Genomic DNA, 22,381 nt, shown 5'->3' with positions numbered 1-22,381 from the left:
GCTGTGCTCGGGGTGGGCGGCAGTGGCACTGGGAGGGGGAATATGGGAGGGTTGCAGCCACCCCAAAATTTGCCATAGCCCCTCCCAACCTTTCCTCCCAGCACTGCTGCTGCCCACCCCAAGCGCTGCCCACCCCAAGCACTGCCCTGGCCCAACCCTTCCCTCCCCTCCATGCTAGGAAGAGCCCAGTGCAACCCTGGCCCCAGCCCGCAGCTACAGCCCACCACACCCATGCAGATCCAGGGGCACATGCCACGCGCTCTCCACTGCGTGCCACCGCCGCCGCTCTCCACTGCTGCGCACGTGCGCGCAGCAGTCAGAGCTGCACGTTACCCCCCCCCCCCCACACACACACACACACACGGATGAGAGACAGCTCTGTCCTGCTCCTCACCCCGCCCTGGCTGGGTAGTACCTGCCCCTGCCTCACTCCCTCCCTCACCATGGGGGCCTTGATCTGCTCCCCACGTTATTAGTTTGATGCCAATCCCATGTCGGACCGATGTATTGGTGCGCCTCTAGCTGCTTTGTTAATCTCTTTGAAACCAGGTAACTTGGAGCTGGTGGCTTCTACTGGAAGCAGAAAATAGGCAATTGGTGGTCTGGGGGTGGGGGGTGTTGTTCAAGGTTGGATGAATGGGGTATCATGCTGTTGGCATGCTGCCTTGGAGGTCCTGTAGAGATCAGGGACAGGGTCATTGATGGACAAAGGAACAAGGAAGTATGTCAAACAACCTCTCACCCACTGAACTAGGGGGAGCAAGAGTGGGAATTCAAAGTAAAGGGCTGCTCATAGAGGGGGCCCGTGTTCATTCTGGGTCTCCTGAATTTGCAGTGGGGACGTGCACTGGTGAAGGCTGTCTGGCAGAGTCGCATTGCTGCAAGTACACAGCACCTCCCTGACTCAGCAAGGGAGCATTAGTCACAGGCAATGCAGGCCCCTATTGTGATCTTCTCTAACCATTTGCAAAAAACTATACTGGTTTGTTACCTGCACTGTCTGGTCCCAAAGCTCTTGGGAGGGTAAGTGACGGCTCCTGCTGGTCATATGAAGGAATCAAGGAGAGAAACGGGGATGCTGAAGTCAAGGACTCCACCCCAGAGTCAGAGAGCAATGAGGGATCCCACTTATGCTAGTGGTCTCTTTGCAATAAGTGCAACAGAGCTGATACTGAGGGGTTAGATGCATGTTTTTGCTACCCTCAGCCTTCCCTGTCTGTCCAATGTGCATCATACAACCCTGCACTATGGAGACTGAGGTTTGGCACTAAGGATTCATTCTAGTGCTTGACATACAGCCCTGGTTGCTGTGTTAATGGGCAGGATGCAAGCCACAGATATGTAGGCTACCTTTCCTCTTCCTTGTCGACAAGCCTCAGTTGTCCCTTGCAGGAATCCCCTGTAGCATAACAGAAGGGTCTCGAGTGTGTTTATCCATGTGGGGCAGTTCCTACACAGTCAGATGAGGTATACATTTACAGCACAGGAGCTGCTCAGCACTGGCTTCCCACATGAACCTGTAGCCTGCCCAAAATGTGATGCCCAGAGGCCCTAGTGAACTGTATACTGAGCCTAGCCTGTGCCCCATCAATTGCCTGTGAGTAGTATTGATGTGCTTGGGTAGCAGGAGTATGATGGGTTTATTCCCAGCAGTTGAGGAGACAGTGTTGCCCCTTGATTCATAGATTCATAGATGTTAGGGTCGGAAGGGACCTCAATAGATCATCGAGTCCGACCCCCTGCATAAGCAGGAAAGAGTGCTGGGTCTAGATGACCCCAGCTAGATACTCATCTAACCTCCTCTTGAAGACCCCCAGGGTAGGGGAGAGCACCACCTCCCTTGGGAGCCCGTTCCAGACCTTGGCCACTCGAACTGTGAAGAAGTTCTTCCTAATGTCCAATCTAAATCTGCTCTCTGCTAGCTTGTGGCCATTATTTCTTGTAACCCCCGGGGGCGCCTTGGTGAATAAATACTCACCAATTCCCTTCTGTGCCCCTGTGATGAACTTATAGGCAGCCACAAGGTCGCCTCTCAACCTTCTCTTGCGGAGGCTGAAAAGATCCAGTTTCTCTAGTCTCTCCTCATAGGGCTTGGTCTGCAGGCCCTTGACCATACGAGTTGCCCTCCTCTGGACCCTCTCCAGGTTATCCGCATCCTTCTTGAAGTGTGGCGCCCAGAATTGCACGCAGTACTCCAGCTGCGGTCTGACCAGCACCCGATAGAGGGGAAGTATCGCCTCCTTGGACCTATTCGTCATGCATCTGCTGATGCACGATAACGTGCCATTGGCTTTTCTGATGGCTTCGTCACGCTGCCGGCTCATGTTCATCTTGGAGTCCACTAGGACTCCAAGATCCCTTTCCACCTCTGTGCTACCCAGCAGGTCATTCCCTAGGCTGTAGGCGTGCTGGACATTTTTCCTCCCTAGGTGCAGCACTTTGCATTTCTCCTTGTTGAACTGCATCCTGTTGTTTTCTGCCCACTTGTCCAACCTATCCAGGTCTGCCTGCAGCTGTTCCCTGCCCTCCGGCGTGTCCACTTCTCCCCATAGCTTTGTGTCATCTGCAAACTTGGACAGAGTACATTTGACTCCCTCGTCCAAGTCACTGATGAAGACATTAAAGAGTATCGGTCCAAGGACCGAGCCCTGCGGGACCCCACTGCCCACACCTTTCCAAGTTGAGACCGACCCATCCACCACGACTCTTTGGGTGCAACCCTCTAGCCAATTCGCCACCCACTGGACTGTGTAGTCATCCACATCACAGCCTCTTAGCTTGTTCACCAGTATGGGGTGGGATACCATATCGAAGGCCTTGCTGAAGTCTAAGTATACGACATCCACCCCTCCTCCTGTGTCCAGGCGTTTCGTAACCTGGTCATAGAAAGAGACTAGATTGGTCAGGCATGATCTGCCCGCCACAAACCTGTGCTGGTTTCCCCTCAGCATAATTTGCCCTGCCGGGCTCTCACAAATGTGAGCCTTGATAATTTTTTCAAAGACTTTACCAAGGATGGAGGTGAGACTGACCGGCCTATAGTTGCCCGGGTCCTCCTTCCTCCCCTTTTTGAAAATGGGGACCACGTTAGCCCTTTTCCAGTCCTCCGGGATTTGGCCCGTGCGCCATGAGCATTCGAATATTCCCGCCAGTGGCTCTGCAATGATGTCGGCCAGTGCCTTCAGCACCCTCGGATGGAGCCCATCTGGGCCTGCCGACTTAAAGGCATCCAGTTCTTCCAAATGACTCTGCACCACCTCAGGATCTACGTATGGAAGTCTGGCGCCTTGCTGCTGCCTCTCTACAACCCCAGTGAGAGACTTGTCGTGCCCCTCGCTTAGGAGCACTGAAGCAAAGAACTCGTTGAGGAGTTCAGCCTTGTCCCCTCTGTCTGTCACCAATTGTTTCTGCCCATTTAGCAGGGGTCCTATTCCTCCCTGGGCCTTCCTTTTACTCCCAATATATCTAAAAAAACAATTTCTTGTTGTCTTTTACTTGGGTTGCCATCCTCAGCTCCATGGTAGCTTTGGCCCGCCTAACTGCCTCCCTACAAGCACGAGCAGAGGAGGTATATTCATCTTTAGTGATCTCACCTTGTTTCCACTTTTTATGTGCTCCCCTTTTGGCCCTTAGGCTGCCCTGGATTTCTCTGGTCAGCCATGGAAGCCTCCTGGCCCCTTTCCCTTTTTTGCCTTGCTCGGGGATCATCTTGCTTTGTGCCCGAAAGATTGTTTCCTTTAGGCACAGCCACCCTTCTTGGGCTCCCATCCCTTCAAAACTCCTACTCTGCAGTGCTTCTTTGACTAATCGCCTGAGTGCATTGAGATCAGCTTTCCTAAAGTCTAGCACTTTCACCCTACTAGTTACCTTACCCACTCGACGTCTTATGTTGAATTCTATTATTAGGTGATCACTGTCTCCCAAATGGCTACCGATCTGGAGGTCCCCTATCATGTCATCCCCTGTTGCCAATACCAGATCCAGTATGGCATTCCCCCTAGTGGGACCATGCACCTCCTGTGTCAGGTGGAGGTCCTGTACACAGGTTAGAAACCTGCGTGAGCGATGGGACCTTACTGTCTGCGTCTCCCAGCAGATGTCTGGGTAGTTTAGGTCCCCCATGACTACCGCCTCTTTAGCTTTTATGGTCTCCGAGAGTTGCCTCAGGAGCCCCGCATCTATTTCTTCCCCTTGGTGTGGGGGTCTGTAGCAGACCCCTACCACCAAATCCCTTTCTCCTTGCCCCCCATGTAGCCTAACCCACAATCCTTCTACTTCCTCAACCTTGGATTCTGTCTTGATAAGGGTTGATGTATATTGCTCACTGACATAAAGTGCAACCCCCCCCCCCCCTTTCTTCCCCGACCTGTCCTTTTTTATACAATCTATAGCCCTCAATATGTACCGCCCAGTCATGGGATGAATCCCACCAGGTCTCTGTTAGCCCCACTAAGTCATAGGTGTTTAGTGCAAGCAGGAGCGCTAATTCATCCTGCTTGTTCCCCATGCTCCTAGCATTAGTATATAGGCACTTGAGCCCTGCGACTGGTGCCTTTGCTGCCCCACCGCTCCGAGTCCCAAGGGGCCCATTGTTTCTTACCTTCTTGTTTCTTACCTGTTCTGTAGTGCTGGTCTCCCCATGGCTTTCAGGTTTCCAATGTTCTCCTTCTTCAGGCTGGGCTGTCCTTGTGGGTGCCACATGGTTTGGTGGTCCACAGCTTCCCCTGCCCTCGTACTCCCCTCCCCCCGACAAGCCTAGTTTAAAGCCTGCCGGAGGAGATCCGCCAACCTAGAAGAAAACACACGCTTACCTTTGGGGGACAGGTGAAGCCCATCCCAGCTGAGCATGCCCCTCGTCGTGATGTGCGGGTCATTGTCCAGGAATCTGAAGCCTGCCTCGAGACACCACTGCCGAAGCCGCCAGTTGGTCTCTCAGTTGGTCTTGCTGCCTGGGAACACTGGCTTGAGTGTAGCCTTACAAAGACGTGCTTTGGCATAACTGAAACTGAAGTCCTGAGCCAAGTCCCTACTGCTGTTGGATCCTCTGCAAGTGTTGTCACACATGTTCCAGGTAGTGATCTGGTCTCCAAAGAGGCTGGTAGGATTTTAACCTTTCAGCTCAGGACAGCTCCTTACCTCCATTTTAGGTCAGCGATGGATGTTCCCTGTGGGCAGCCTCTGAGAAATGGGGTAATAGGATGTGCTGCCTCAAGGCACCCACTCCACCCACTGCCCAAAGCAGCCTGTGCAATGGGAAGGGCCAATATATCTAATTTAGCATTTGGATGAGTGCCTGGGGAAAAAAGGGCTGACCCTAGTGGAGAGCCCTTATCTCTCCTTGAAGAAAGCCACAATTCGAGTGCGTCTGCACAGGACAGAGTGGTTAAAAGGTACTTTAAGCTTGGGGGTAGCATGTGATATGCTGGGTTAACAAGAGGACAGAGCTCCCCATGTTTAAACTATATGAACAGTCTCTGTTCCTGGGGCTTATTTATCCTACACAGTGCATATAACATGGCATCAGTGGTTTTTCTAGGTTTGCACCAAAAGCACCTCTTGTGTAGGTTATATTCCTTTTCATCTGAGATGGAAATGAGCGGTGATGGAGCCCCACTTGTTAGCACTTGCAAGAAGCTTGCAGGGTTACTCCTAATGGGCTGCTGTCTAAAAATAAACTTCCCCTTACATCCATCACTAATTCATAAAGCCCATTTGCAGGCGGATGTTTCTTTGCCATACTCTGTGTGCAGGGAGTGCTGCATTCACTTTGGCGTTCATCCTTGCTTGCCCTACATTCATACAATACCACGTACTTCCTTGGGCTCTCACCTCCTTGGGAGCACTTCATTATTGCTCATCAACTGGCCAGCAGCACTGCTGGAAAGGAAAACCTCTTGTCCCAGGGCTGCAACGTGGCTTGGCAGCACAGTCAACCTTAGTGTAAGCAGTGGGCTCTGATAGCAGCCGACTCATGTGGAGCTTTGCAGATCTCCATGCAGATGGAGCAGCGTTGTAATCTACTTGGACATGCACACAACTCTCTCAGTTCCTGTGGTTGGATGCGACTTCCCCTACAGCATCCAGGGCATTCTCTGAACTACAAAGCTTTGCTGTGATGGAGGCGAGGTGGGGAGGTGACTGAAATGCTTTGAGGTGCTGGGTACGTTGCCTCCTCCTGAACTCCTTGTGCTGCAGCCTCTTGGTCTCTGTAATGGTCACCTGATCTCATAAAAGTGAGAGCTGCCTTCTACTGATAAAAAGCCCCTTGCTCCTCTCATTGCTATTCCAGGTAGTATCAGAGCAGTGATCATGAAAGGCATCCCTTCCAGGTAGAGGAGGTGTCTGTGCTTCCTCCTCCCTTACTTAAGGGGGCAAGAGCCAGAGACAGCTCCTTTATGGCAGCCGTACAAATCGGTGCCTGGATCCTGTGCTGTTTAAACCTGCCAGGTTCACCTTGGCGGGTAAGTGGTGTCTGCTCTTGCCAAGCAGCCTGTCTCTCTGATGTTCCACCCGCTTCAGTGGGAAGTGGATATTTAAACAGCAAGTCGCAAAAAGGTGGGGGCTCCAGCTCTAGGAAATGGAGTTGGGGGTGGGGGGCAGGGCAGGGGGAGATTGGTAACATGGGTATCTGTTCTTGCCCCAGGCAGGCCTGCTTGGGGGCCTTTGGACCTTCTGTGTACTGTTCTGGAACAACGTTTGTGCTGGAATACAGCACCTTGAGTTAAAATGTGACCTTGATTCCTGAAGTGGCTTGAGCTTCTTTTGGCATGAAGAATTTGGGAGCAGCAGCTGATCCATTGTCTGATATGCCGCAGAGTGTCTAATCCCTTCTGCGGATGGCAGGGACCAGAGCCATTGGTGCCAGCACTTGGGCAACTGGGGATTGTAAAGCCGGCTGCAAAAGTTTGACAGGATCCCGCCTGACTCGTTAAAGAGGCACACTTGAGGCTAAAACTCTCGGCATGGATTCTGGATGCCTTTGATGAGAAAGCGCTTACCCTGGGGTTGATGCAGGCGTCTTGGCTGCTGTCCAGTTCTTCTGCCAGATGCCTTGGTTTTATTGCTCCTGGACAGTCATTTTCCTGAGATGCTGCTGGCCTGCAGATCTATCTCTGTGTCGTCAGAAGAGCTTATAAAAAGACAGTGAGGCAGAATTAACCAGAACATTTCCAAGGAAAACAGACAGCTAATCCACTCTGTAATCAGCACTGTCCCCTGTTGCAGTTCAAAATATGCAAAACTACTATCAGAATCTCTTTGCTTGGGCTGTAGAGACAGTCCTTGTCTCTTCCTCCCCTTCCCTTCTCTTCCATTGTGCATTTTGAGCTGGGAGAGGCATGGTTTGTAAGAATCTGCAAGAAAGTCTTTAAAATGTATAAGAACAAACATTTTTGTTGCAAAATATGTGGCTGCCCTGCCTCTACTGTACTTCATAAATAGTTGAGCTGTATTCAGGTGAACTGTCAGCAAAGCCAGTCAAGTAAATAACCATCTCGTATTCTTCCAAAAGAGCTGCACTAACACTGTGTGTGTTTCTGCAGCAGTTGGTACCACCCAGAAAAAGTCATGCTTTGAATGGCAGATGCTGCTCTTCAGTACAGTGCTGACATTATGAAGAATATGGCAATGAGTAGCCAGTCCCTTGAAAGGGATTAATTGGAGCTGGAATGCCCCAAAACATCTGCCCATCACTCCATATACCAATAAACCACATACTCGAATCTATATTGAATAATTGCACTGGTTTAAAGTCCAGCTTCTCTTTGTGTTCCACCATTTTGACTCCAGTTTTAGAACTGAAGAAGCCATTTGTGGCTGGAGCTCTGATATCACCTCCTCCTCTTCCCCCCCCCCCCCCCGCCCAGTCAGAAAACTGTTAGGCTGAGGGGATTGCAGGCAGCAAAAATAACAAAGCCAAGACGGTCCCAGTTTCTAATGCCAGTGAATTCTTTGCCTTTAGCCAAACCTAGTTAAAGTGTATCTGCCTTGCTTTAATTGCTGGGTTTTTTTGCTCTCTTCCTGGCTAGCTATAGTGTAGAACAGATGTGCCAGGGCAGCATCAGTTTAAGTTTTTCCTTTCCCTCTGCCCCTCCTTAAGTAGGATCTTTTCTTCCAGGTTTGGCTTCCAGTTACCAGAAGCAGAATTGCTCCCCACACTTTCAGTTTCTGATAATAGCATTTTTTTGTCATTATTTCATCACTTCAAATTTCAAAGGAAGCTCCTTGCTGTATTAGGAGAATTGGAATTGCCTCACCAATGGCCTCCTCAGTCCAGTACCCCATCTCTGACAATGGCCAGCACCAGCTGCTGTGGAGAAGCATGAAGGATCTTCATGAATAATTATGGAAAGACATGCCCAGGCAGGGAGCTTCTTCTCAGCATCAAGCAGGCAATAATTGCTTTGTATCCTACCAGATTGTTTACCTGCTCACTGTAGCTGCATGTGTTTCCATTATTGATATGAGTGTCCAAGCCCTTAACTTAGCTGGGGCTTGATCCCTTGTTGTAGAGAGTTTCACAAACTGAGATGTAGCCATGTGTTTTAAATGGTCATTGAATCTCCTTGTCCTTGTATAATGAGAGGCTAAATAGGAGCACTGATGTTGCCTGCTCTGTCTCATGCTGCCAGGTCATGTGTCAGACAAAGTAGCTGCTTAGACTTGGATGTCAGGAGTCAACATCCAATGGGCAGTTGGATGTCATTAGTTTGCATTCAGCACAGCACAGCTAAAAAGGGTCACTTAGAGGTTGCTGTTGTCTCCTGTTGCACAGAATGGTGACTCAAACTCTATAGTGTAAATGTGACAAACTTCAAACGACTGAGCAGGTAGTAAATGCCTGCCTGGAGGATTCCTTTCCTGGAGGAGTATTGGAACTTCCCATGGCATTTCCTACAGCTCTTGTATGGCTAGCAAACCTCAGTCTTGGGCTGTAGTTGTTACTGTTCTCTATATGAGAGAGGTGGGCGTAGTATAGTAATTTTATTGATGCAGCAGTGCACCAGTGATCTAGCAATGGTCTCTGTCCAGGGTGCTTACAGTGTAAGGAGTTAGATGGGCATCTTCAGCGGTTTGACCCTCCCATGGCTTAACATGCTGTCTGCGAAGGATCCAGTCCAGACCTAGTAGAGCAGGGGACCGAGTGAGGTGCCTTCAAAATGAATTAGCAGGAGTGAGTGGGGAAAATAGATTGCAGAGACCCCTGGTTCACCGTGAAAGTACTGTGCTGAAAGGAGAGTTTTACTAAATTCACATTCAAGTAGTAAAAAGGATCATTCTAGCCTGCCTGCTGCTTTAAAAGAAACCCAGGTTTTATTTATTTCGTATATAATAAGTGACCCAACCACTGCCTGAGAGATGAAACTGAATATATTTCATCTGTCTGTATCCTGCCATGCTTGCAAAGCATTGTACTAGCATACACACACTTCTTTCTAAAATCTTCCAGACTCAATTAATTATATTTTGTTACATACCCTTTCCTGTGGTTCTTCTGCAAATCCCTACTGAAGTGCATTGGCTAATTAAGGTTCAAGCAAGACGATGGTTATGATCTGGTGGAGCATTCTTGTAGAGCCACTGGCAGTGAAAATTGTGCTGGATCGGCAGGCCATAGGACACATTGATGCATGAGATGCCTGTGTACCCAAGAAAGCTGGCAGAATGCACACCTGGAAGCCAGAGCATTGTTCCAGGATATTGTGGAGACCTTAATTCAGCCAGAACCAATCTACTGAAAACAGCATCATGCAGAAATGTTTGCAAACAAATGTAACTGTGATGTGGCAGGAAATATTGAGCAGGCAATCCTTAGCTGAGCAGAAAAAACTTTAAAGATGGCTGAAGGGATGAATACCTTCCTGGGTTCAATTTTTCAATGAACTGTTGAAAGCTGTGGACTGTGTAGATGAGTGGTTTGTTGTTTTTTTTAATTATTCATCCCTTGCATTAGTTAAGATGCTCTTTTGAAGCAGGAAAGGAACTCAAGAGCTTTGTTCTGATGTTTTGAGAAAAGATGTCTTTCACACCAACTCCTTCACATTCCTCTTCTCCTTTCTCTGGCTGCAGTAGGTGGTCCTTTACATTGCTGTAGGAAAGGAGTGATTACCACAGCTAGATAAACTATGGGCTTCCAGTTGCGGGTGTGTATCGAAGGACATTTCACCCCATCAAACTCTTGTCTTTAAGTGTTCATTCATCTGGTCATTCCAGTGGCACAAGAATGTCCCATGTGCTTGAAGGCAGTCTTTCCATTCAACATTGCCCTCCTATTAGCCATGCATGTACCCTGGGGATCCTTCTGCTCCTATCCGTTGAGGCAAAAAGACCTCAGGAAGGCATGCAGGCAGACTTTGTCATAGCTTCTGCCAGCCCACGCTTTAGTGGGTAATGCATTGCTTCTCTGATGGAGCACACATGGGGTTGTGAGACGGACGACCTCTGTAGAAACATATTGGAACGTACAGCGGTTGAAAGGTCTATATCAAGTTCCTACCATTGACTCAGGAGCCAGCTGGTCAAATGATAGTCAGTACCATGATGCCCATGTTCATATAGCCAGACAAAAGGAAGTCAGATCATCCCTGGCATGCCAGGAGGCAGCATGGAGCGGGTGAATTCAGCATCAACATTGGTAACCCTAAGAGTGGGATCTCCAAGAACTAATATTCTGACAAAAAAGGCTATATGGTGACAGGAGTTCTCAGAGACGTTTTCACAGGTGCACACTCCAAAATGTGCCTTTTTCCTTGCTACTGCAGAGTCCTGGAACCCAGGCTTCTCTGATGGGGAGGGAGTAGAGGGGCCATTGGGCCATGCTATTTTTCTCTTTATGCCCTTGGAGTGGTTGCATGAGAGCATAGGCATAGTTCTGCTAGGCACCACTGGCCCAAAGAGTCTGCTTCTGAGCATGTGGTAGATTATTGCTTGCATACATGTGCCCCATCCTGAGTGAGTGGCTTTTCTACTTTACTAGTGCATTTTTAAAGTTGTGACTGAAATGCATGTGAGGGGCTGTGTTACACTGTAAATGAAGGTAATGACCTCTTTTCTGCAGACCTGGGTTCAAATCCCATGTTAATTCATGGCTAAAAATGGGGTTTCTCTTTTTCTTTTTAACTGCTTCTCATAAAACTTTTGTGTTACTCTGATTTATCTTGTACCTACGGATGTTAGCTGATGCGTAGGTTAGTGGTAGCACACACTCGATAGCTGTCTTGTTCATGAAAGGTCCAAGACCAGTCCCCTTGGTGTGGGATGTGTCAGAACAGAGGTAAAGCAGGGTTTGCATGGGGAAGGGCCTGATTTCCGGACTGAAATCACAGGGGGTGGATGTGGTTGGAGCAGAGGTGCTTGGGAAGGACTGTAGAAGGAAACGGAACCCTTTCCCCACCTTTATTTAAGCTGTGGTAACTGAACCAAAAATTGAACAAGACTTCCAGTCCTCGTCTTGTATTGCCTTATTGAGGTGGTGATTAAAGGTGTGTGTTACTGCAGTGCCCTGAGACCCAGACAGTTCTACAGTCTGTTGTGCTGGGTGGAGAAGGGGGTGCAGTCAACTGCATGTCACACACATCAGCCTCATTATGCTCCTCAGCATGGTCGTTATTAATTGGCCGGATTTTTATTGGTGTTGCAGAAGACAGGGGTCTTATAAAGGAGATAGCTGTTGTCTCATGGATCAATAAATACAGACATTATTCTTTCCTGTATGTACTGAAATGACTTGCACTTCAAACCAAAGGACACACTTTGTACCCCTGAGAGTACTAACGACCAGATCTATGGATTTATCTTACAGATCATCAAAAGATGTGCTATTCTGCACTGGTGCTGGCAATGATATTCTCTATGGGAGAGCCGCTGCCATATCATCACTACGGTAGGAACTAGAGGCACTACAGAGACAAAAAGCTGATACCCAGGCATCCTGCAGGGTTTTCTGGTGGTCCAGTAGCTAAGGAGAACCAAGTTTCTCTTACAGCATGGGGGAGGGCTGCTGAAATACTGGACTACAATGATCCTAGATCTTGAGGGAGCAGAGAGCAAACAGGTGTGGAGACAGCTTTGCTACCTGCAGGGATAAGTGCTGTTACCATGCAAGTCTTCTGCAAAGAAATCTGTTCTGCTCTTTGTTAATGCTGCTGCCTGGCTGTCCCCTGCTCACTTCTGCCTGCTAAAATATTGTCCTCTCCTTGCCTTTTATTTAATAGAAGGGGATAGAATTTGCCTTCCTGTCCCCTGTAGCACTGATGTTGTTAGTCTGCCTGAGGGTGTCAGACTTGGAGCAAGGCATTGCTTTCAGGGGGTCACCAAAGCGGATCCTAGGGAACTACCCTGTGGTCACTTCCCATTTTAACAGGAAGGGGCATGTACAGACCATGGATCCTAGTCCAGAGTTCCACAAGGATTTTTGGCTCCAGGTTGAGCACTGCATGCAGGGATCTGTAGTCTCAAGTACTCTAACTTTGTTCTCAGTAAAACACCGCCTTGCATTAGTCTGCCCTATGGAGTGGAAATTAGGCTGAGTCCATGATAGCAGGGGCCTGGACTCCTTGATCAGGGTTGTTTGTTTCAGTCCTAAATTCTTGCAGGTTGTGATACAGTCCTCATCTGGGCATACTGGGATGCCTGCAGCTTTAGATTTTTTGAAGCTACCTCATAACTAGACCCTTCAAGCTTGTTTTCAATGAAAGCAGAGATCCTTGAGAATCAACAGGCAGATGCCAGCTGTGCTGTTGTCTTTTGAACCCCATTTTGGTACTTGTTAACCTCTTACTCTTGTGCAGCCTTTGTCTCCCAACTGCATTCCCTTTTCTCTCCCTCTCCTTCCTTCCCCCCCACCCCCCAAACGCACAAATATGCCCTTCCACTTTGCTGGATCCAGATGTGCTCAGTGTTTGGGAACCACTGACCTTTGTTTTCTATGGCTGCTGTGGAGAGTTTTGCCAAAGAATCTCCTTAGCAGGTTCACTAGACCCTGCGATAAATGTGCAGGCTTTGGAACCAGTGCTGCAGGGACCAGGGATGTGAATCGCTTTGTTCAGGCTTCTGGAAATGATTGTTTTGCTCCTTTAGCATGACCCTGGCGGTTATTTCCTGCAGGTGGACTTGTTTGCATGAGCCATGAAGCCTCCCTAATAGCTAGATTAAAACATGAGCTATTACAAAGGATTTGGATTAATTTTTAAATAGACAAACCAAACCACTAGGTAAGAATACAAATCTGTGCTGGTGATACTTCAGTGGTTGCTGTGATGCTGGTGCAGGTTCTGGGATTTCATTCACTCAGGAAACCAGCCAGTTGGTTTCTTGCTTGTAAAAGGTGGGTTATGTTTTCTGAGCTGTTTGTATCTCCCACCACAACGATCTCACAATTGGCTGGATCTAGTCCAGCCTGCTGGTGGGAGTAACTCCCCTGATACACGATTTATCAGCACTGTGCATCAACTTTCCCTTTCTTCTCATGTACAGAACACCTTAACTCACAGTTTGTCCAGTTCTTGTTGGAGGTGATCGAGGATGGACTGCCCTCGGACACAACAGATCAGCTGCCTGACTTATTTGTTAATGTCCTGCTGGCCTTCAATCTCCACATTCCTGGTTAGTGATGCTCCTGTCACAGGTCCTCGCTGTCACAGATGAGAGCAGGGGAGGTCCTAGAACCATGGGTAGCATTGTGTTAACTGACCAGATGCCCTTCTCTTTCCAGGTGTGTGTGATGCCCTCTCCTGGACTCCCAGGGCTTTGATAATAGGTACTGAGTAAGGTCATAGATAGGGAAAGAATTCCTTTAGAGGAGGGGTTATACTGATCATCAAGTAAAGAACCTGTCCATGAGGACATGGTGCCTTGCTCCTCTGCTCCCCAATACCTCTGCTTATGGTTGAGAAGGAACAGCAAAACTCCAGCTTGGACTCTCAAGCTGAAAGATGGTTGTGATTAAATTAGAGCCTGTAACAAACTACTTAACCTGCCTGGGTCCAAGGGGTTATTGCAGCCTCTGGGTTTTTTTTTTGTTTTCCCCACCACTCTCTGTCGCATGGTTCTTTTCACACCACAGAGAGAGGCAGTTAGCCATGTTACGCTGAACTGCCTGACTTCAGACTGTCTGATGAAGTGAACTCAGTTTCAGAAAAGCTCATGTTCTCTCTAGATGTATCTTATTTATTTAGGCTATAAAGTGCATATCTACCCTGCCTCTTCATACTGTGCCACATGCCTGCATGGGTTAATGCCACAGAAATACCAATTTTAGGAGCAGTAACACTTTCAGTGGGTGCTTAACACCTCTGTGCCTCACCTCCTGGGGGTTTGGTAGGACTGCTGGTTAGCCCATCTGGGCCTCCTGAATCTCATTAAAGGTAACTGTGGTGGGGTCTGTCCTGGCATCATTCTTCCAGTCAGCACATTCTCCTGGATGCTTTGGTACCTGCAATGTTGAGCTACCTAAGAATGGGCAAAGCCATTGGCTGCAAAGAAGCCAATGCCTGCCTGCCTGCCCTGCCAAACCCTGCCTGCCACTGCTGCTTGCAGTTCTGAAGTTAGTCCATAGGCCAAGTGCAATGGTAGGCCCTAGTATAGGATGCCACTTGTTAGTCCTGAGCTGATCTGTGGAATCTCTTGTTGCTTGGTCATAATTATCTTGCATTAATTACTTGTCACTGTTCCACATGATGCCTTTATCCTTGGCTTCACCAGGAGGAGAGGAGGAAGCAGCGAGAACACATCCTGGAGTTCAGCTGGTCATTGGAGTTGTTTCATTAACATTCATGTGGAAGTTTCCAATTTGTGAAAGTTTCTCACTCGGAGACTGAAGTGTGTTCTCTGCTTTCATCCATTACCACTTCTGACTGTTACCTGATGCATTAGCTGGCTTCAGTAATTAGGCAATAATGCATGAAAGGCAGTGCGTTTCTGGGGGATTATTGCCCACCTGGGGTGCAGTTGAAAGGAGAGCAACTTGTCCTCCGATTCCAAGAACTGGCTAAGTGATGCTTGGGTTCCTTATTAGCAGGTTGAATTTTTATTCCCAGGACTTTAGGAGATCTCAGAATATTTGCAGTTGGCTGGTGCAGTGTTAGCTCAAAACTGTTCTGCGGATCAGTTGATACATTCAGGTTATTTCAGCAGGAAGGACACTGAAGTACCTTGATCCACACAGTATAGATGGGGGTCACTGCCCCTGAAACAGCAGCCTTTGAGAAATTCTCTCAGTAGTTTTGAGACTCTGCATGCACAGCCGCAAGGCCTGTGCGAAGCAGCAAGTATTTGATTCAGCTTCGGATTCGGCCAATTTGAAGGGACAGTGATTCGATTTGGTGATGCGGGGGGGATCCCTGCATTCACCAGCTGCAGCAGCAGCTATCGGGGCCCCTGGGGGCTCATGGCAAAGCCCCCCCCAGCACAGTACAGGGCAGCAGGGATCGGCCCTCCCGCCTGGCACCTGCGCGGCAGCTGTCAAATTGCATGGGTGCAGCATGGCTCGGCAGAGTCCTGCACGCTGTCAGTCACCCAGCAGCACTCAGTCCAAGTGGCCCCAACTCCTGGACAGCACACAGAACCCCGCAGCGCCCTGCTGAGCCGCGCAGAGTCTCCGCTGCCCTGCACTGCATGAGGGGGCTTTGCCACGAGCCCCCAAAGGCCCCAATCGATGCTGCTGTGGCTGGTGAGTGCGGGGTTTTGTTTTTTTTAGTGCCAGGACTCTGGGGCCAGGCAGGGTGGGGGCCAGGGGAGCTGGTGGGGCATGGGGCCAGGCGGCGGTTCCCCCATAGCCCCTCCGCCTGCCCCCTATTTATTGGCATGGAGCCTGAGTCCAGCTCCCTGCGGCGGCAAGCAGGGACTGTCCAAATCTCCAAATAGATTCGGAGGCTTCTGAATCTATTCGGACCTTTTAATGGGTCTCCCGATTTGATTCGGAGATTTGGCCCCTGAATCGGGCCAAATGTCCTCCGAATCAAATTGGCTACTGAAGCTTCGCACAGCCCTAATAGCTGCAGCAGTCTGGGCTTGCAGGGCACAGGAAAATCCATCTCCATTGAAACCTGAGGAGAAGCATAGGGAGGCAGGCTGTGACTTGGGTATGAATTTGGCTGAGGCTGAAAGGCTAACTCCTCTGTCCTGCAACTTTTCTAATCAGATCTACATCTTGGAGGAAAGAAATGTCCCTTGTTGGACCCCCCCCTCCCTTTCCCTGCATTATCATTCGTGAGCTCAGGTTGGTCCTGCTCCAGGGAGAAGCAGTACCTCTCAGCCTGCCTGGAACATCACACAAATGTTTGCCCATTCACTTTGCTTATTCACTTTTGTAAGCTGAGCAGGTGATAGCCCCAGTGATGCACTGCTGACCTGGGGCAGGCGGAGAAGATACTGGATAGGATGGTATCTGGTACTTCAAAGGGCTGGAGCTGAAATGAAGCTGAAGTGGTGTTTTCAAAATGTGTTGTCCTGCAGGGCATGGAGGCTACTCTGACCTCGGGGGGACAGTGCCAGCCGTAAGGCTGCTGGTGGGGAGCAGGGAAAAAGTGAAACTTAAGTAAATCTGCATCCTGTTTGGAAGGGATCTGTCGCTTGGAGTAACCACCTTTTCCTTCTCTCAGTCCCAGAGCACAATGTGATCATGACTACGATAAGCAAGCACTCCAATGTCAAGACTTTCACAGAAAAGCTGCTGCTACTGCTGAACAGGGGAGGTGAGCGTCTCTGTGGCTTTATTACTTTCCCAGCAGGAGGGGAAGGCTAATGGCAACACAGATCTAAAGAAATGAGCCTGATGCTCATTAAGAGGTGAAAGTGTGTGGGGGGGTCAGCTGGTGGATGAGCTGAAAAGCCTGCTTAAGATTTGCTGCCTTTGTCCAAGGTGTAGTCTCCCGTTGCCGAGCTGCATTCTGAAGGACGTGGCTGCTGGAAAGAAATCCTGCTGTTGACATCTGCTAGCTACATGATGATGTCCATTGGGCTGATATTTGCTTGCAAGCTGTTCCCCACTGGCTTCTGTGGGCTGAGACACTTGGAGGCAAGGCAAGGAGTTGTCTTGAGGTGCAGGGGAGTTGGCTCCTCCCTGGCTTGGAAGCCAGTTTTCCCCTTACCACCTGAGAGTGCATTGTGCTTCGCAGCCAGGGTCTGTGTGACTTTGTCCATTGGACTGATGGGCTCCTGTCACTGCCCTGCTTGGAGTCCAGCTGGCAGGGCTGCCTGCCTTGGTAAACTCTGCTTACAAAGCACCGTTCCCACTCTACTTCCCTCAACAAGAGTTAGTTCTGCTGCTGCCGGAAGCATGTTAAACCCAATGTTTGTGCAGAGTCTTTATACGGCAAGTCATCAGACTCCTGAAGAGCTCTGCTCCCCCCACCATGCCATGCCAGGTCTTTCTACCTATTCCTGCACCCTGGCACATTTGCCTTTTGCTGACTTCTGGAGCACTGGATCCTTGCTGCTTTGGCTTTATTGATTTTACTGTTAAATAACCCGACCCATGTCTATCGTCTCTGGAGTTCTTCCTCAGGTTTTCATTCCCTTCAGGGCTGAGAGTCATGGTCTGTGTACAGCACCTGCAAAGGCTGCTGGCAGCCTCAGTGCTCCTCCACTTGGTCTCCTCCCAAAGACTCTGCTTAACCCTTTCACTGCATGATTACCTGATGCCCCACCTTGTCCAGAGAGGCTGTAGTAAGCAGCAGAACTTAGGTAGCCACAGACTCCTAGCAAGAATCACACCAGCCCCCTCCTTCCGCTTGGGTGGGGGAGGGGAGTCCCTGTGGTCTGGAAAGCCTTGAGGTCTGTAGCACTAGCTTTTTCCAAAAGGGTGGGGAGGGGGAATACAGCAGCGAGCTGAAGCCTGGAGATGTGCTGCTGGCTCCAGGTAGATGGTTAGGCTGGTCCCCATGGTGAAGGCTCATGCTAGCCCTGCTGGCTGCTCAGAGGGGTTTGCAGCAGGATTAATAAACCGGGGGGAAGTGAGCCATTGTGGCTCAGCCAGGCCAGGAGCAAGGCAGCATTTTTCCCTGCAGCATGCTAGATACAATGCAGACTGGGATTAAGTGAATACCAACAAGCCCTTAGGCACCCTGTTCTCTGCCCATGTCATAGTTTCATAGTAGGTAGGGTTGGAAGGGACCTGAGCAGATCATCAAGTCCGACCCCCTGCTATGGGCAGAAAAGGATGCTGGGGTCAAACAACCCCAGCAAAGTATCTATCTAGCCTCCTTTTGAAGACCTCCAGGGTCCCTTGCAGCAGTGTGCCATGGGCCATCTCCTGGGCAAAACACGAGGTGCTGAGGGAACATCTAGCCCTACCAGGATACTCGCACTTGCCCTGGCTGGGTTGATTTGGGACTGGGGGCAGGGCAGCCACATTAGCATGATGCTGCACTGGGCTCACACAGACACGCTGTGCTGTGTACACAGCCCACGCTCTGTGGTGCAGGCTGGTGATGTGCAGATGTGTCGCTAGTGCTCAGGTGAAGCCCTGGCAGAGGTGCAAGAATCCCTTCTCCTTCCTTCCCTTCTGGTGAGAGGCTGCATGTGTACATTAACACATGTCCTCCTCTCTCTGGACCCCAGATGATCCTGTCTGCATCTTTAAGCACCAGCCCCAGCCACCACACTCAGTGCTGAAGTTCCTCCAGGACATCTTTGCTGGCAAGGACACGGCCAGCATCTTCTATCACACAGACATGATGGTGATGATTGACATCACGGTGCGGCAGATTGCAGACCTCTCCCCAGGAGACAAGGTACCAAGCACAAGGCTCTGGGTAGGGGCAGGGACTGGGGCCTCGGGAGGCAGAGTTACTGTGGGGTGGTGCTGTGCAGCCAGGGAGGGGCACTGGAGCAGAGCAGTCTGGAGCAGTGGTGGGTGCTTGGGCTAGGTGGAGCACTTATTTCTGGACCCTTCTTTCCTAGCTTGGCAGGACTGGCCAAGCAGCCTGCAGGGGCTGTGCAACCTTGTGGCCTGCCACTGGTCCAGCAGCTGACAGGCAGCCCAGACTTCTTGACAGCAGGGCCAGCAGGGAGGCCAGCCCCCTTTCTGCCTGTTGTCTGCTGAAAGGACATGTTTATGCGTGGTCCTGGAGGCCCTGAGTGCCCTGACTGTTTGGAAATGGACACGTTCAGCCATGCACCTGTCTTCTAGGGAGCTATCAGGGCTCCGTCAGAGAATCCCCACGTTCCTGTCAGCATGGGTGGCACCAGCTCTTGGGAGCACTAGTGGCCTGGATTGTTCTGGAGTGTGGGAGGGCAGGGTCGGTTTCCCTCCTCAACAGAAAATGGTCGAAGGTGCTCGCTCAGGGTACTCGGTGGTTTTGGCTAATGCAGTCACTTGCCATGCAGGCCAGTGGGCTTTCCTCAGGGCTTCCAAGAGAAAAGCAGTTCCCTTTCTTAGCCCCTGTATGAAGCAGAGATGGGAACATGCTGCTGTAACTATTGCCAAGGCTGGTGGAAGCAAGATGTGCGATTTTTGGGTGGAGGAAGGGGAGGTGTGGGTGATGGAGTCCTCTCCTGCTGGTCACCTGGCAGCAGCTGTTCTGATTTTAATGCTTTAATGGGAGCTGGCGCTCTGGCTTACCTTGTATAAAGTGTCTCCCACTCTCTGCAGCTGCGGATGGAGTATCTCTCTCTAATGCACGCAATCATCCGCTCCACACCCTATCTGCAGCATCAGCACCGCCTCTTGGACCTCCAGGGGATCCTGCAGCGCATCCTGGCTGAGGAGGAGGAGGGGCAGCAGTGCCAGATGGACAAGATGATCATCTGGGAGATATATAAGGAGTTCCCAGAGATCGCTTCTGGCACTAGCTAACTGGACCTCGCACTGGACTGAGAGAACCACTTGGATCGTAAACATCTCTTGTTGACACTTCCTCCCCATCCCTGTCCATTACAGCTCATACCTTGTTATTCCTTCAGGTGAGGCCTAGGGTTCAGATAATGCCAAAGGGCCTTTTAGAAGTGTCAGCAGTGCAGGACCCCAGTGGAAAGCGCCCCCCGGAGTTCTGCCTCCCCCGGGAGAGCTCTGACACTGAGTGGAAAGCAGATTGGCACAAGGGTGCAGATTCGTTACCGGGCCTGGGTTAGGAGGGTGTTGGTTACCTGTCTGAGTGTAGACAGCAGGGGTTTATCAGGCTGGATGGCCTTGTGTGTTCAGCTCTGCTGGTGTTTGAGGTCCCAAAGCAAGAGACCTTTGCCTTAGCCTACCCCTTCTCCCTATGCATCTCTCCCTGCAGTTACCCAGGTGAGTCTGCCAGTGCTTGGAAGAAGCTTCTGTAACATCTGTTTTGTTTGCTGCTAGTGCAAAAGTGCCACAGGCCTGGCAAGGGAGGCAGTAACTGGATCTCCAGTACAGTGTCTGGGGAGCCATACCTGCCTGACCCCAGGCTTCATTCTAGGTTGCAGCCTGCCAGCCTGGCTGGGGTCTCCCCCAACAGCTGCTTGCTCTGGTTTGCTTCCATCGTGCTGCTTAGGTTTGAATCCCATGTGCGCTGTGCTGGCACAGAAGTAATGGTTGTTGCAGTGACGTTGTTCCCAGAAGCCTCTGGCCTCAACACGGGCCTGAGGCATGTCCTGCTTGGTGACAGCTGTAGCCTGCCTCCTGCTGTCTGCCCAGTTATTTCCTCAGGTGTGTAGCTGGGGGCAGGGAGTGCTGCCTTTAACGCCTGTGGATTCCTTGCCTTGAGCTTAGTAGTGGTTGGCTCTGCCTTGCCGTATCCCCTCTCCCTGTGACAGGGTGCTTGAGCCTGGCATTGTCGCTCTGTGAAATGCGCGTGTGGAGACCCCTTCAGTTCGATTTCTTCTAGGGACCTAGCAAAAATTCCTGTCACAGATGTGGTCCCCAAATTACTTGGGTCTGTTGAGCATGGCACTCTGCCCATGCTGTATGAACCATTGCTCTGTCACTAACCAGAGGACTCTTTTCTGGAGTTTGGCAGCGCTCTGCATAGAAGCCATTAGAACTGGATATGCTTTAAACAACAGGTTGTTAAAGCATAACTAAAGCCACGGGCCATGGGTGTGAAGCCCTGGGAAGGGCACTGATTGTAAAGCTCAAAGAGTGGGAGTGGGACGGGAGGTGGTTGTTGGCCTTCCCACGGTGAACAAACAGCCCCGTGAGAAACCTCTGTTCCCCTGTACAAATGTATGATTGTCAAAGCAACCTGTATTTTCTTAAACACTAAAGTGACTGTAACTCGCAAAGGAATAAACGTCTTAACTGTGCAAATGTGTCTCCTGCTTGTGGCATCCAGGTACTGGAGGGGAGGGGTGTTCCCCGGAGGTTGGGGTTGGGGCTGGGGGGAGGCTGTGGGAGAGAAGGCTGTGCTGCTGTGTGTAAGGAGTGCCTACTGGGGAGGCTGCAAGGCCCATTTCAGAAAGGCAGGCAGCCCTCCATCTGCTGCCACATGGTGTTAGCTGTGAAACCTCAGGCCATTGACCTACATGAGAGGCTTTGCAGTGCCAGAGCTGATTTTAGACACCAGAGGATAATGCAGGGCAATGCCAACTGGGCACCATGCCCACAAACATCTAGCACCAAACTCTACCAGCCTCCCCTCCTTCCCTGACAGGATGGGCAGGAAGTTGGGGAGCCAGTCACCCCGGGAGCTTCTGATGCGAGTCAGAAGGATGTGGGTTCTAGCGGAGAGGAGAGCAGGCCCAGCCTGGGCTGGGGACAGCCATGGCAGTGACTGTGACATGGCCTGTGCCAAGGCAATGTCTCTGCTGTTGATGCTAAAGCAGCTCAGCTCACATGGTGTGCCCGCTGCTTATGTGTTCCCCCAGCAGAGCTGCTGGTTCAGCAGGCATTGAGGGCTGACCTGTCTGCAGTAATGAAGCACTTATCAACAACTGAAGCTCAGTTTATAAGGTGAGTGCCTGGCACCAGAGCTCAGCCCTGCCCCGGCCCATTGTTCCCTTGCGTATGCCATGGCCTCGTGACCATGTGGTGGAGAGGAAGGGTAGAGGAGTGCTTTAACTGTTGCAACAGAATCTAGTGCCTGTGGCCTGACAGGAGAGGCACAGTGAAATCTGCCAGCATTGCCATGGACAGGCCTCCTTTTCTTGGGCTGTGGGACACTGGGCTCCAGAAGGCTGCTGTAAGGGGTGTCAGGGGAGCTGCCTGCAACTCGGTTGGCATGAAGCCCACTGGAGCAAAATGCCCCACGCTGTCACCCACATGATAGAGAGCTCCATCAAACACCACCCATTGGTACATTTGTGGCCTTGGTGCTAACAAGCTCAGCCTAGGCGGCTGGGGCAGGATCTCTTGCAAAAGCTAATGTAGGTGCTGAGAGGGAGCCAGCTGCTCCCAGTATCAAAGTCCTTGGCCATAGAGCTCTTGGGCAAAGCCCATGGCTTCCCTCCACTGACCCTCCAGTCCTAAGCAGAGGCAAGG

The 22,381-nt window shown here is 50.6% G+C and overlaps 1 protein-coding gene across 6 annotated transcripts in view; it reads left to right on the top strand.

The window, feature by feature from the left end:
- The window catches only part of NCKIPSD (NCK interacting protein with SH3 domain), a 91,613-nt gene extending 70,402 nt beyond the window's left edge, over window positions 1–21,211 (top strand). For 3 of the 6 annotated variants that reach the window (XM_019495414.2, XM_006273333.4, XM_019495413.2), the window contains 5 exons: window positions 11,801–11,881; window positions 13,474–13,602; window positions 16,599–16,691; window positions 18,559–18,731; window positions 19,592–21,211. In XM_019495414.2, the coding sequence (XP_019350959.1) occupies window positions 11,801–11,881; window positions 13,474–13,602; window positions 16,599–16,691; window positions 18,559–18,731; window positions 19,592–19,795 (680 nt within the window). In that variant the 3' untranslated portion in view covers window positions 19,796–21,211. The other 3 variants (XM_059715920.1, XM_019495412.2, XM_059715922.1) reach the window with 3 other exon arrangements.
- Window positions 21,212–22,381: the final 1,170 nt, after the last annotated feature.

The sequence above is a fragment of the Alligator mississippiensis genome, chromosome 12 (assembly GCF_030867095.1).
Source record: "Alligator mississippiensis isolate rAllMis1 chromosome 12, rAllMis1, whole genome shotgun sequence".
Lineage (NCBI taxonomy): Eukaryota > Metazoa > Chordata > Crocodylia > Alligatoridae > Alligator > Alligator mississippiensis.
Note: the sequence above shows the minus strand (reverse complement) of the source record. Positions and strands in the feature narration are given on the sequence as shown.